This window comes from Melanotaenia boesemani, chromosome 12, assembly GCF_017639745.1.
Source record: "Melanotaenia boesemani isolate fMelBoe1 chromosome 12, fMelBoe1.pri, whole genome shotgun sequence".
Classification (NCBI taxonomy): domain Eukaryota; kingdom Metazoa; phylum Chordata; class Actinopteri; order Atheriniformes; family Melanotaeniidae; genus Melanotaenia; species Melanotaenia boesemani.
In genome coordinates, this window is record NC_055693.1 from 35,399,492 (window position 1) to 35,415,212 (window position 15,721).

At 44.3% G+C, this 15,721-nt stretch overlaps 1 protein-coding gene across 1 annotated transcript in view; it reads right to left on the reverse strand.

Annotated features, from left to right (window-relative positions):
* Nucleotides 1-12,905, reverse strand: part of LOC121650026 (transmembrane protein 50B) — a 30,684-nt gene extending 17,779 nt beyond the window's left edge. The window contains exons 1-3 of the mRNA XM_042001260.1: nt 12,516-12,905; nt 6,538-6,707; nt 4,673-4,785 (exon numbers count right to left, since the gene is read on the reverse strand). Of these exons, the coding sequence (XP_041857194.1) occupies nt 4,673-4,785; nt 6,538-6,636 (212 nt within the window). The 5' untranslated portion in view covers nt 6,637-6,707; nt 12,516-12,905. The remainder of the gene's footprint in view (nt 1-4,672; nt 4,786-6,537; nt 6,708-12,515) is intronic.
* Between the last annotated feature and the right edge of the window lie 2,816 nt (nt 12,906-15,721).

Below are 15,721 nucleotides of genomic sequence, written 5' to 3' on the forward strand. Positions count from 1 at the left end.
ATTCTCTGTCTTCCTTTCTCATGTCAAGCAGCTCCAAAAATGGTGTCCTACCGCAGAAACTTGAGATCCCTCAGACCTACACAGCTGTCTGATGAGGTTTACTCTACCCTCCCTTCCCACTCAGACTTCTCCTTACTGTCTGTTAATGAGGTTACAGAAACACTCTGCTCCTCTCTCGCCTCCTCTCTGGACAAACTCTGTCCTCTGGTGTCAAAACCAGCCAGACAAAACCCTCCCAGTCCATGGCTCACAGAGGCTCTAAGGGAGCACAGAGCCGGACTCAGGGCTGCAGAAAGAAAGTGGCTCAAATCAAAAGAGCACACTGAGTACCAGCAAAATCTTGAAACTTTCACATCCAACCTAAAGGCAGCCAAGATAACCTTTTATCAGCATGTTGCTGATATCTCCGCATGGATGAAGGATCGCCACCTTCAGCTAAATCTGTCCAAGACCGAGCTTATTGTCTTTCCAGCCAATCCTTCTTTAGCTCCACAGATGAGTGTGCAGCTTGACTCCATCACGCTTGCGCCTACGTCTTCTACCAGTAATCTTGGTGTCATGGTAGACAACCAGCTGACCTTTAAGGACCATGTTGCCTCGGTTGCTCGGTCTTGCCGATTTGCTCTCTACAACATCAGGAGTATCAGACCCTACCTGACTGAACACACGGCCCAGCTCCTGGTCCAGACTCTGGTCATTTCACGCATTGACTACTGCAACTTCTTACTGGCTGGCCTGCCTGCATGCTCAGTTAAACCTCTGCAGATGATCCAGAACGCAGCAGCACGTCTGGTCTTCAACCAGCCCAAAAGAGCTCATGTCACTCCGCTGCTAATCGCTCTCCACTGGCTTCCAGTTGCAGCGCATCAGATTCAAAGCTCTGCTTCTGGCTTACAAAACAATAACCCAAACGGCTCCGGTCTGCCTCCACTCCTTAATCCAGAGCTACACTCCCTCTCCACAGTTACGCTCGGCCAGCGAAAAACACCTAGTGCTCCCACCACAAGGTGGGGCCACTTCAGTAGCTAGACTCTTCTCCTCTGTTGTTCCCCGGTGGTGGAACGATCTACCAAACTCCGTCTGATCCACAGAGTCCTTATCCACTTTTAAAAGTAAGCTAAAGACTCAGTTGTTTAAGGAGCATTTCCACACTTAGATTAACTCTTCTACTCAGAATGAGGTAGAAAGATTTGTCCAGCTCTTTGGCTCAACCAGGTACTGAAGAAGCTGCTGCACTTACGCCCAAGATGATGTTGTGATAAAATCATGATCTTGTATTTAAACAAAATGTCTTACAAAAACTACAAAAACGAAAAAAAAGAAAAATATATGCACTGCCTCTAGCGCCACATGACAGCACCTGGTCCACCTGGACTCCAACAGTCTGACTACCACTTAATGATGACGTCCATCCTGGTTGGTTTCTGCTTGTGTTCTTACTCTCAGATGTAAGTCGCTTTGGATAAAAGCGTCTGCTGAATGACTGTAGAATAGAATAGAATAGAATAGAATAGAATAGAATAGAATAGAATAAACCAGTCTGTAACAGCTTTTAATCCCAGTATAAACCAGTCTGTAGCATCTTTTAATCCCAGTATAAACCAGTCTGTAGCATCTTTTAATCCCAGTATAAACCAGTCTGTAGCATCTTTTAATCCCAGTATAAACCAGTGTGTAGCAGCTTTTAATCCCAGTATAAACCAGTCTGTAGCATCTTTTAATCCCAGTATAAACCAGTCTGTAGCAGCTTTTAATCCCAGTATAAACCAGTCTGTAACAGCTTTTAATCCCAGTATAAACCAGTGTGTAACAGCTTTTAATCCCAGTATAAACCAGTCTGTAGCATCTTCTAATCCCAGTATAAACCAGTCTGTAACAATTTTTAATCCCAGTATAAACCAGTGTGTAACAGCTTTTAATCCCAGTATAAACCAGTGTGTAGCATCTTTTAATCCCAGTATAAACCAGTCTGTAACAACTTTTAATCCCAGTATAAACCAGTGTGTAACAGCTTTTAATCCCAGTATAAACCAGTGTGTAGCATCTTTTAATCCCAGTATAAACCAGTCTGTAACAACTTTTAATCCCAGTATAAACCAGTGTGTAACAGCTTTTAATCCCAGTATAAACCAGTGTGTAGCATCTTTTAATCCCAGTATAAACCAGTCTGTAACAACTTTTAATCCCAGTATAAACCAGTCTGTAACAGCTTTTAATCCCAGTATAAACCAGTCTGTAACAGCTTTTAATCCCAGTATAAACCAGTCTGTAACAGCTTTTAATCCCAGTATAAACCAGTCTGTAACAGCTTTTAATCCCAGTATAAACCAGTGTGTAACAGCTTTTAATCCCAGTATAAACCAGTCTGTAGCAGCTTTTAATCCCAGTATAAACCAGTCTGTAACAGCTTTTAATCCCAGTATAAACCAGTCTGTAACAGCTTTTAATCCCAGTATAAACCAGTGTGTAGCAGTTTTTAATCCCAGTATAAACCAGTCTGTAACAGCTTTTAATCCCAGTATAAACCAGTCTGTAACAGCTTTTAATCCCAGTATAAACCAGTGTGTAGCAGCTTTTAATCCCAGTATAAACCAGTGTGTAGCATCTTTTAATCCCAGTATAAACCAGTCTGTAACAACTTTTAATCCCAGCATAAACCAGTCTGTAGCAGTTTTTAATCCCAGTATAAACCAGTGTGTAACAGCTTTTAATCCCAGTATAAACCAGTGTGTAACAGCTTTTAATCCCAGTATAAACCAGTCTGTAGCAGCTTTTAATCCCAGTATAAACCAGTCTGTAGCAGCTTTTAATCCCAGTATAAACCAGTCTGTAGCAGCTTTTAATCCCAGTATAAACCAGTCTGTAACAGCTTTTAATCCCAGTATAAACCAGTCTGTAACAGCTTTTAATCTCAGTATAAACCAGTCTGTAACAACTTTTAATCCCAGTATAAACCAGTGTGTAACAGCTTTTAATCCCAGTATAAACCAGTCTGTAGCAGCTTTTAATCCCAGTATAAACCAGTCTGTAACAACTTTTAATCCCAGTATAAACCAGTGTGTAACAGCTTTTAATCCCAGTATAAACCAGTGTGTAGCATCTTTTAATCCCAGTATAAACCAGTCTGTAACAACTTTTAATCCCAGTATAAACCAGTCTGTAACAGCTTTTAATCCCAGTATAAACCAGTCTGTAACAACTTTTAATCCCAGTATAAACCAGTCTGTAACAGCTTTTAATCCCAGTATAAACCAGTCTGTAACAGCTTTTAATCCCAGTATAAACCAGTCTGTAGCATCCTTTAATCCCAGTATAAACCAGTGTGTAACAGCTTTTAATCCCAGTATAAACCAGTCTGTAGCAGCTTTTAATCCCAGTATAAACCAGTCTGTAACAGCTTTTAATCCCAGTATAAACCAGTCTGTAACAGTTTTTAATCCCAGTATAAACCAGTGTGTAGCAGTTTTTAATCCCAGTATAAACCAGTGTGTAGCAGCTTTTAATCCCAGTATAAACCAGTGTGTAGCAGCTTTTAATCCCAGTATAAACCAGTGTGTAGCAGCTTTTAATCCCAGTCTAAACCAGTCTGTAACAGCTTTTAATCCCAGTATAAACCAGTCTGTAGCAGCTTTTAATCCCAGTATAAACCAGTGTGTAGCAGCTTTTAATCCCAGTATAAACCAGTCTGTAGCAGCTTTTAATCCCAGTATAAACCAGTCTGTAACAGCTTTTAATCCCAGTATAAACCAGTGTGTAGCAGCTTTTAATCCCAGTATAAACCAGTCTGTAGCAGCTTTTAATCCCAGTATAAACCAGTCTGTAACAGCTATTAATCCCAGTATAAACCAGTATGTAGCAGCTGTCAGACTGGGAGGTAAAATGATGTAAAATGAATGTATGAATAGATTTAGCAGCATAAAGGTCGACCAGAAGAAGAAAGCAGAATTTATTACTAACAGAACTTTGTAGAAATAACACACAGACCAACAGTGACCAAACCTTTTCTCATCTCATCGTTCTCTCAAGTCTTGGCTTTCAGGAGAAAAAATATTGTTATTGAAACAAACACACAACAGAAACTATTTCCATGTTTCCACTTTTTCCTCATTTCCAGTTATTCCTGCTACTATTTACCTGCTATCCTCACTAAACCGATTGGACGTTACCGTCAATCTAAGCTCTCTGATTGGTGGAAAGTCTGACAGGAAGTGGCTTCATCATCATGTCCAGGTCTAAATAGAGGTCTCGTAGCAACATAGTAGTGATGGTGATGTTTTTATGGTGAAATGTGATAAATAATGCTGTTATCATGGATCATTGTGGATTTACCAGATAGAGTCTCTGAATAAAACTACATTTAGTGGCTGGATTGTAAACCTCCTGGACGGAATAGAAATACCAGGAAAACCTCCGTAGATCACCTAAAGGGTAAAATATCCATCACATTTACCCCACAGAGCGAAACACTACCACTGCTGAGACACTGGGTTTGGTAGCAGAGATAGACCTGGGGGAGATCTGATGGAGGTTTAAGGGTTAAATGTGCCAATCCATAACCAAAAATAATCAGTAATCAATGTTTTTTATTCTAATCTAAAATGTTCCAGTAAAGTGAATTAATGCCTTAATTAACTTCCTCCACTCAGAGCTGCTCTATGAGTCCAACACTTACATGAAGAATGCTATGGTGGAAAAGACGCCACATGTGTGGAAGGCGTGGTTCATCTGCTCCTGGGATGGATACGTCACCGCGGCATCTATCATGATCCACCACCCTGTGAAGAACTGAAGGAGAGAAAAGAGCTGAAGTCCGACATGGATGGATGAGGTCAGGGTGCAGACTGGTCCTTTTCATAGGCCTAAAATACAAACAATCTCTAAATGTTGGTGAAACAGAACAAGAGTCGGTCCAGATTTGAGGATCTTAAACTGAATATTTATTACATTACAGATGCTCTTCTCCAAAGTGACAGTGGTTATACAGTGGCGTTAAGGGATGGAGATGGCCTTGCCTAAGGCCCAACTACCAGGTGTTCATATTCACCCCCTGTGGGATTCCAACTCTTGTCTCCCACATGAGAGACAGATGCCCTGCCAGGTGAGCTTACCAGCTAGTCTGAGTCCATCTGACCTGTGGAGGTCTGGGTTCTGGGGAGGATCCGTCCCACCATCAGACCCGTGGAGGTCCGGGTTCTGGGGAGGATCCGTCCCTCCATCTGACCGGTGGAGGTCCAGGTTCTGGGGAGGATCCGTCCCTCCATCAGACCAGTGGAGGTCCGGGTTCTGGGGAGGTTCCGTCCCTCCATCTGACCCGTGGAGGTCCAGGTTCTGGGGAGGATCCGTCCCTCCATCAGACCCATGGAGGTCCGGGTTTTGGGGAGGATCCATGCCTCCATCAGACCCGTGGAGGTCAAGGTTCTGGGGAAGATCCGTCCCTCAATCAGACCCGTGGAGGTCCGGGTTCTGGGGAGGATCCGTCCCACCATCAGACCCGTGGAGGTCCGGGTTCTGGGGAGGATCCGTCCCTCCATCTGACCGGTGGAGGTCCGGGTTCTGGGGAGGTTCCGTCCCTCCATCTGACCGGTGGAGGTCCAGGTTCTGGGGAGGATCCGTCCCTCCATCTGACCAGTGGAGGTCCGGGTTCTGGGGAGGTTCCGTCCCTCCATCTGACCCGTGGAGGTCCAGGTTCTGGGGAAGATCCGTCCCTCAATCAGACCCGTGGAGGTCCGGGTTCTGGGGAGGATCCGTCCCTCCATCAGACCCGTGGAGGTCCGGGTTCTGGGGAGGATTCAGCCCTCCATCTGACCAGTGGATGTCCGGGTTCTTGCGAGGATCCGTCCCTCCATCAGACCCATGGAGGTCCGGGTTTTGGGGAGGATCCATGCCTCCATCAGACCCGTGGAGGTCCAGGTTCTGGGGAGGATCCATCCCTCCATCTGACCAGTGAAGGTCCGGGTTCTGGGGAGGATCCGTCCCTCCATCAGACCCGTGGAGGTCGGGTTCTGGGGAGGATCCGTCCCTCCATCTGACCAGTGGAGGTCTGGGTTCTGGGGAGGATCCGTCCCTCCATCAGACCCGTGGAGGTCCGGGTTCTGGGGAGGATTCAGCCCTCCATCTGACCAGTGGAGGTCCGGGTTCTGGGGAGGATCCGTCCCTCCATCTGACCAGTGGAGGTCCAGGTTCTGGGGAGGATCCGTCCCTCCATCAGACCCGTGGAGGTCCGGGTTCTGGGGAGGATTCAGCCCTCCATCTGACCAGTGGAGGTCCGGGTTCTGGGGAGGAGCCGTCCCTCCATCAGACCCGTGGAGGTCCGGGTTCTGGGGAGGATCCATCCCTCCGCCAGACCTGTTGAAAGACAGAAATGCTGTCTTCTGTCTGTCAAACTGATCTTTGCTGGTTTTTAATGAAATGGGAACAAATGATGAGTCTTTGTAACAAAGAGCTAAATTCCCAGTTTAACCTGGTTCTTGTTTAGTTGGTTAGTTTATCATATCCTGGTCTTGGGGAGATGATCTAGTCGCTTTTACATAGACTCACCAGAACTCCCGCCACCACAGAGGCCACAGCGTTCCTCCTCTCCCCCCAGTCAATGCATTCGCACTCTGGCCAGCGGAAGTTGTCCAGGAAGCCCGCCATCTACAGCGTTTCCTCGGATCTTCTTGGCTCGGTCCTGCTGCGTTTACGGAATATCGGTCTGGTGAAGCTTCCTGCACCGAAACACAAAGTTAGCTACGCATCCATGTCTCCCAGTCTGAGGGGGCGTTGAAGGCTACTATGCCGTTCAGACACAGGCAACGTTGACGTTAGCTTACTCTCAACATTCAGACTTCTATATCCGGCTTTCAGCTGGTTTTGCACCGTCTCTGTTGGAGTGTCGGGACGCAGTCTCTACAGTAACAAACACACTTTTCTTTTTTCTTGGTTTAAAACAAGTCACATTTTATGGCGTAAGAATGAAAATTAATCCTAAATCTGCACAAAACAACGAGCTAACTAAAAGTCATGATGAGCTCAAATAAAATGAGAGCATGCTGTGGTGGTCTGGACATGGATCAGTGGGACATGAGCGGTCTGATGGACACTTCAGGAAAAACACAATATATAACATATTTAAAAAATCACACACACGTCAGATTAATTAAGCTCCTCAAACTCATTTCTGCATTTTTCACCATATGGAGTCATTTTTCAGCCAAGAACATCATCAGCAGCAGGAGGACTTCTTCTCACATCATCCACCCTTCTGCTCTCAGCTACCAGCAAAAAACACCACAGAAGAAGACTCCAGCACTTTAGACGATGTGGTGAAGGACTTCAGCAAGTCTTCAATAAATGTCCTACAAACACCTCCCAACGTGGCAGGAGATCTTCATGATGATGGAGATGTTCTGGTCTCATGATGATGGAGATGTTCTGGTTCATGACGATGGAGATGTTCTGGTCTCATGATGATGGAGATGTTCTGGTCTCATGATGATGGAGATGTTCTGGTTCATGACGATGGAGATGTTCTGGTTCATGATGATGGAGATGTTCTGCTTCATGATGATGGAGATGTTCTGGTCTCATGATGATGGAGATGTTCTATCTTCATGATGATGGAGATGTTCTGGTTCATGATGATGGAGATGTTCTATCTTCATGATGATGGAGATGTTCTGGTTTCATGATGATGGAGATGTTCTGGTCTCATGATGATGGAGATGTTCTAGTCTCATGATGATGGAGATGTTCTGGTTCATGATGATGGAGATGTTCTGGTCTCATGATGATGGAGATGTTCTATCTTCATGATGATGGAGATGTTCTGGTTCATGATGATGGAGATGTTCTGGTTCATGATGATGGAGATGTTCTGGTCTCATGATGATGGAGATGTTCTGGTCTCATGACGATGGAGATGTTCTATCTTCATGATGATGGAGATGTTCTGGTTCATGATGATGGAGATGTTCTGGTCTCATGATGATGGAGATGTTCTGGTTCATGATGATGGAGATGTTCTGGTCTCATGATGATGGAGATGTTCTGGTCTCATGATGATGGAGATGTTCTGGTCTCATGATGATGGAGATGTTCTGGTTCATGATGATGGAGATGTTCTGGTCTCATGATGATGGAGATGTTCTGGTCTCATGATGATGGAGATGTTCTGGTCTCATGATGATGGAGATGTTCTGGTTCATGATGATGGAGATGTTCTGGTCTCATGATGATGGAGATGTTCTGGTCTCATGAAGATGGAGATGTTCTGGTTCATGATGATGGAGATGTTCTGGTTCATGATGATGGAGATGTTCTGGTCTCATGATGATGGAGATGTTCTGGTTCATGATGATGGAGATGTTCTGGTCTCATGATGATGGAGATGTTCTGGTTCATGATGATGGAGATGTTCTGGTCTCATGATGATGGAGATGTTCTGGTTCATGATGATGGAGATGTTCTGGTTCATGATGATGGAGATGTTCTGGTCTCATGATGATGGAGATGTTCTATCTTCATGATGATGGAGATGTTCTGGTCTCATGATGATGGAGATGTTCTGGTTCATGATGATGGAGATGTTCTGGTCTCATGATGATGGAGATGTTCTGGTCTCATGACGATGGAGATGTTCTGGTCTCATGATGATGGAGATGTTCTGGTCTCATGATGATGGAGATGTTCTGGTCTCATGATGATGGAGATGTTCTGGTTCATGATGATGGAGATGTTCTGGTCTCATGATGATGGAGATGTTCTGGTCTCATGATGATGGAGATGTTCTGGTCTCATGATGATGGAGATGTTCTGGTTCATGATGATGGAGATGTTCTGGTTCATGATGATGGAGATGTTCTGGTTCATGATGATGGAGATGTTCTGGTTCATGATGATGGAGATGTTCTGGTTCATAATGATGGAGATGTTCTGGTCTCATGATGATGGAGATGTTCTGGTTCATGATGATGGAGATGTTCTGGTTCATGATGATGGAGATGTTCTGGTCTCATGATGATGGAGATGTTCTGGTTCATGATGATGGAGATGTCTGGTCTCATGATGATGGAGATGTTCTGGTCTCATGATGATGGAGATGTTCTGGTCTCATGATGATGGAGATGTTCTGGTTCATGATGATGGAGATGTTCTGGTCTCATGATGATGGAGATGTTCTGGTCTCATGATGATGGAGATGTTCTGGTCTCATGATGATGGAGATGTTCTGGTTCATGATGATGGAGATGTTCTGGTTCATGATGATGGAGATGTTCTGGTTCATGATGATGGAGATGTTCTGGTTCATGATGATGGAGATGTTCTGGTTCATGATGATGGAGATGTTCTGGTCTCATGATGATGGAGATGTTCTGGTTCATAATGATGGAGATGTTCTGGTTCATGATAATGGAGATGTTCTGGTCTCATGATGATGGAGATGTTCTGGTTCATGATGATGGAGATGTTCTGGTCTCATGATGATGGAGATGTTCTGGTTCATGATGATGGAGATGTTCTGGTTCATGATGATGGAGATGTTCTGGTCTCATGATGATGGAGATGTTCTGGTCTCATGATGATGGAGATGTTCTGGTTCATGATGATGGAGATGTTCTGGTCTCATGATGATGGAGATGTTCTGGTCTCATGATGATGGAGATGTTCTGGTTCATGATGATGGAGATGTTCTGGTTCATGATGATGGAGATGTTCTGGTCTCATGATGATGGAGATGTTCTGGTTCATGATGATGGAGATGTTCTGGTCTCATGATGATGGAGATGTTCTGGTTCATGATGATGGAGATGTTCTGGTTCATGATGATGGAGATGTTCTGGTCTCATGATGATGGAGATGTTCTGGTTCATGATGATGGAGATGTTCTGGTCTCATGATGATGGAGATGTTCTGGTCTCATGATGCTGTTAGCTACTTTCTACTCACTGGGCTGCAGCTCAGAGATGGAAATCTCCATAGAACATTTACGTTTTTACCTTTTTGGCTCTTGACTGTGTTTTCAGCTGTGATGATGATGGGACTGAAACCTAGTTTTCGAGGTTAAAAATGATTGGCTGGTGACTTTATTAAGGATGATTCCAGGTATAGCGGTGACCTGTTTTTACAATACAACCCGAATATTACATATAAGGTTTAGTTTATAAACATCTATATTCACTGATATTACATGATTATCATTCATTTTAAATTGACACCATTTGTGTAAACATTTTTAAATGTTCTTCCCGGAGTGTCTCCAAGTACCCGTAGGGGTACGTGTACCCCCATACGAGAAACAGTGGCCCAGTGGGAGGAGTGAAGTCAAAGTCATCAGCATGGATGTCAGCTATCAGACACCCAGCTGGTATAACAGCCTGTGCAGGACGTGGAAGCCACCGATATCAAGACCAGGAAGGTGTTCACAGTGCATGGAATCCAGTCATCATCTATCAGGATGGCCGAGATCTTTTTCCCTTTGCATGCATACCCTCCTCTCAAGAACTCACTGTATCCTCTTTATGCAATGTAGACTATTATGTCAACGTCACACATATATACCTCTGCTGGAGTTTAACATTCTGTTTGTGCAATGATTGAAGGACAGCGTTACACTTATTTAATTACCTATTCTAACATCCTTTCATTTTCTCTCATTGCTACTTATTTTGGTTTGCACACTTACACACCTTAATTTCCTTACACACTGATGTGTAATAACAATAAAGTATATCCCATTCTGAGCTGAATTTAAATTAAATTTGTGTTTAATTAAATAAAATCAAATGACAGTGTTACAGTATTTTTAAAAAGGAAAACAATAATCATGTTTAATTTGCGGAGTTTCGTGTTTTGTTCCGGAGGATGGAGGCTGCTGGCACGAATGATCGCAGGTATTTTTCTGACTTAAACCTCACACTAAACACACGGTTGTTTCTGTACGTGTTTAGCACATCGTCCACAAAGCTCGAGCCCAGTTTCTAGATGACGTGATAAGAAGATGCTGTTTACGTGGCAACAGCATCTTCATCACTGACATGTTCTGGTTCATGTGGCGTATTTCTATCCATGGAAAACAGTGAATTCACAGCAGTGAAATCGGAGCATAAACCCTGTTGTGCTGAAAAAAGCACCCCTGCTGTGAAATGCCCCCCCTCTCAATGACACAAAAAAGCTTAAATGGTTTGTATATGGTCACACAGAAATAATAAGACTAACGGGGACAGCTTTGCTGGGGCGGTGCATATTCTGGCAGCGCCCAGTAAATCTGTCGCTGTTAGGCTGGGCTTACACCTGAAGACTTTTAAAAGATTTGCACAAGACTCTGAAAGACTACCAGCTCACATCTAAAGACCAATGTTTAGAGTCTTAAGTCTCAGCCTAGTCTCAGCCTGAGATTTGACAAAGACTGTGAATCTATAGGGTCACAAATTACAAGACTGCAACTAGATTCTTTTAGCATTTTTTGTGACATGTTGGACAGTTGATATGGAACAGGGCTGATCTGCACACAGTAAAGCAAACAAGGGGAGAGTTTCCCTCCAGGAGGGAATTACACATCATCATTATTAAGTGTGGCTCTTCATCTCCACCAGGTGTTACACCGACTCATCAGAATCTGGAGGGATGAACGAGTTTTTATTCTCTTATTTGTTAGATCATTATACTGTAACACATAAATGATCCACAGCAGACGTTTACATCTTAATAACATCCGCTCCTCTTTCTGGACGCTCCACCGACGACGTTTCATCACCGCTTCTTGTCCCCCCCGTCCTTTTTTGCCGGTGGTCTGAATGTCGGGATTCCTGTTTCTGCTTTTGTCAGAGCTCATCTATTGGTTGTTGATCGTGTTTCGTCACTGCGACTTGCGATAATATCTAACATGTTAGAAATTGTCACAGATCCAAGACTGGAGAAAGATTGACGTTAAACAGCCAGATTACCAGCTCACACCTAACGATGGAGATGACGGGAGCGCGCTGTGACTCCAGCAAAACTCCTAAGATTTCCTAAAGACCTCCGTTTTTAGTCTGCGACCGTGAAAATCGTTTGGTGTGAGCCCAGCTTTAGTCCCAGCACTTTGATCTTTTGATCATGGTCTGAGTATAATAACTGTTGTGAATTTGGGGGCTGCAAGTGACTTGGAGTCAGATATAGGAGGGGGTGCATATTCTGGCAGATATGCACCCCCTCCCAGTAAATCTGTCCCCGTTGGTCCTGGTTCTATTACTTCTGTATGACCATATACAGACAATTTAAGCTTTTTTTCCCTGTGTAATATATATAATATATATGTATTTCTTTTTATCAGCAGGTTGGTTCAGGCTTTTGGTAAGGGTCACTGAGAGGGGATTTTCACGGCAGGGGTGCTTTTCTCGGCACGACCCCGGTGCTAACGCTAGCTAACCAACCTTCCTCACCTGGAAAACGGAAGCTTCTAAAACACCTTTGCGAAAGGGAAAAACACAAAAATTCACTGTAATTAAATAATAAACCAGCCCGCTCATTACCGTAGAGGATTAATTCGTGTTTACCTGATAAGATGTTCGCACGCAGCTCAGTTTAGATGCAAATTCTTCTTCTCAATGTGTTTTAACAGCGGTTTGTAAACAATGAATTACACCATTACCGCCACCTAGCGGCCTAAAGTGGCAATAAAATAAAATAAAATAAAGTAAAATAAAATAAAGTATTTTTCAGATAATATTATTAGTAGCTGATACAAACAGGAATCTATGTAAAAGTATTTTCAGACAGGGATTTTAAAACATTCCTGCACTCAACTCATGATGGGGTGGCCGTTGCCTGGTGGGTTGGTGGGCTGTTCTCCTAGAACCTGAACCAGTTATCCCCAGTACAAAACTAGTTATCCCCAGTACAGAACCAGTTATCCCCAGTACAGAACCAGAACCAGTTATCCCCAGTACAGAACCAGTTATCCCCAGTACAGAACCAGAACCAGTTATCCCCAGTACAGAACCAGTTATCCCCAGTACAGAACCAGAACAGTTATCCCCAGTACAGAACCAGAACCAGTTATCCCCAGCACAGAACCAGTTATCCCCAGTACAGAACCAGAACAGTTATCCCCAGTACAGAACCAGAACCAGTTATCCCCAGTACAGAACCAGAACCAGTTATCCCCAGTACAGAACCAGAACCAGTTATCCCCAGTACAGAACCAGACCAGTTATCCCCAGTACAGAACCAGAACCAGTTATCCCCAGTACAGAACCAGTTATCCCCAGTACAGAACCAGTTATCCCCAGTACAGAACCAGAACCAGTTATCCCCAGTACAGAACCAGAACCAGTTATCCCCAGTACAGAACCAGTTATCCCCAGTACAGAACCAGTTATCCCCAGTACAGAACCAGAACCAGTTATCCCCAGTACAGAAACAGTTATCCCCAGTACAGAACCAGAACCAGTTATCCCCAGTACAGAACCAGTTATCCCCAGTACAGAACCAGAACAGTTATCCCCAGTACAGAACCAGAACCAGTTATCCCCAGTACAGAACCAGAACAGTTATCCCCAGTACAGAACCAGAACCAGTTATCCCCAGTACAGAACCAGTTATCCCCAGTACAGAACCAGAACCAGTTATCCCCAGTACAGAACCAGAACCAGTTATCCCCAGTACAGAACCAGTTATCCCCAGTACAGAACCAGTTATCCCCAGTACAGAACCAGAACCAGTTATCCCCAGTACAAAACCAGTTATGCCCAGTACAGAACCAGTTATCCCCAGTACAGAACCAGAACCAGTTATCCCCAGTACAAAACCAGTTATCCCCAGTACAGAACCAGAACAGTTATCCCCAGTACAGAACCAGTTATCCCCAGTACAGAACCAGTTATCCCCAGTACAGAACCAGAACCAGTTATCCCCAGTACAGAACCAGAACAGTTATCCCCAGTACAGAACCAGAACCAGTTATCCCCAGTACAAAACCAGTTATCCCCAGTACAGAACCAGAACAGTTATCCCCAGTACAGAACCAGAACAGTTATCCCCAGTACAGAAACAGTTATCCCCAGTACAGAACCAGAACCAGTTATCCCCAGTACAGAACCAGTTATCCCCAGTACAGAACCAGAACAGTTATCCCCAGTACAGAACCAGAACCAGTTATCCCCAGTACAAAACCAGTTATCCCCAGTACAGAACCAGAACAGTTATCCCCAGTACAGAACCAGAACCAGTTATCCCCAGTACAGAACCAGTTATCCCCAGTACAGAACCAGAACCAGTTATCCCCAGTACAGAACCAGAACCAGTTATCCCCAGTACAGAACCAGTTATCCCCAGTACAGAACCAGAACCAGTTATCCCCAGTACAAAACCAGTTATCCCCAGTACAGAACCAGAACCAGTTATCCCCAGTACAAAACCAGTTATCCCCAGTACAGAACCAGAACAGTTATCCCCAGTACAGAACCAGAACCAGTTATCCCCAGTACAGAACCAGTTATCCCCAGTACAGAACCAGAACCAGTTATCCCCAGTACAGAACCAGAACAGTTATCCCCAGTACAGAACCAGAACCAGTTACCCCCAGTACAAAACCAGTTATCCCCAGTACAGAACCAGAACCAGTTATCCCCAGTACAGAACCAGAACAGTTATCCCCAGTACAGAACCAGTTATCCCCAGTACAGAACCAGAACAGTTATCCCCAGTACAGAACCAGAACAGTTATCCCCAGTACAGAACCAGAACCAGTTATCCCCAGTACAGAACCAGAACAGTTATCCCCAGTACAGAACCAGAACAGTTATCCCCAGTACAAAACCAGAACAGTTATCCCCAGTACAGAACCAGAACAGTTATCCCCAGTACAGAACCAGAACAGTTATCCCCAGTACAGAACCAGTTATCCCCAGTACAGAACCAGAACAGTTATCCCCAGTACAGAACCAGAACAGTTATCCCCAGTACAAAACCAGAACCAGTTATCCCCAGTACAGAACCAGAACCAGTTATCCCCAGTACAGAACCAGAACCAGTTATCCCCAGTACAGAACCAGAAGTTATCCCCAGTACAGAACCAGAACAGTTATCCCCAGTACAGAACCAGAACAGTTATCCCCAGTACAAAACCAGAACAGTTATCCCCAGTACAGAACCAGTTATCCCCAGTACAGAACCAGAACCAGTTATCCCCAGTACAGAACCAGAACCAGTTATCCCCAGTACAGAACCAGAACCAGTTATCCCCAGTACAGAACCAGAACAGTTATCCCCAGTACAGAACCAGAACCAGTTATCCCCAGTACAGAACCAGAACAGTTATCCCCAGTACAAAACCAGAACAGTTATCCCCAGTACAGAACCAGAACAGTTATCCCCAGTACAGAACCAGAACAGTTATCCCCAGTACAGAACCAGAACCAGTTATCCCCAGTACAGAACCAGAACAGTTATCCCCAGTACAGAACCAGTTATCCCCAGTACAGAACCAGAACAGTTATCCCCAGTACAGAACCAGAACAGTTATCCCCAGTACAAAACCAGAACCAGTTATCCCCAGTACAGAACCAGAACAGTTATCCCCAGTACAAAACCAGAACAGTTATCCCCAGTACAGAACCAGAACAGTTATCCCCAGTACAAAACCAGAACAGTTATCCCCAGTACAGAACCAGAACAGTTATCCCCAGTACAGAACCAGAACAGTTATCCCCAGTACAAAACCAGAACAGTTATCCCCAGTACAGAACCAGAACAGTTATCC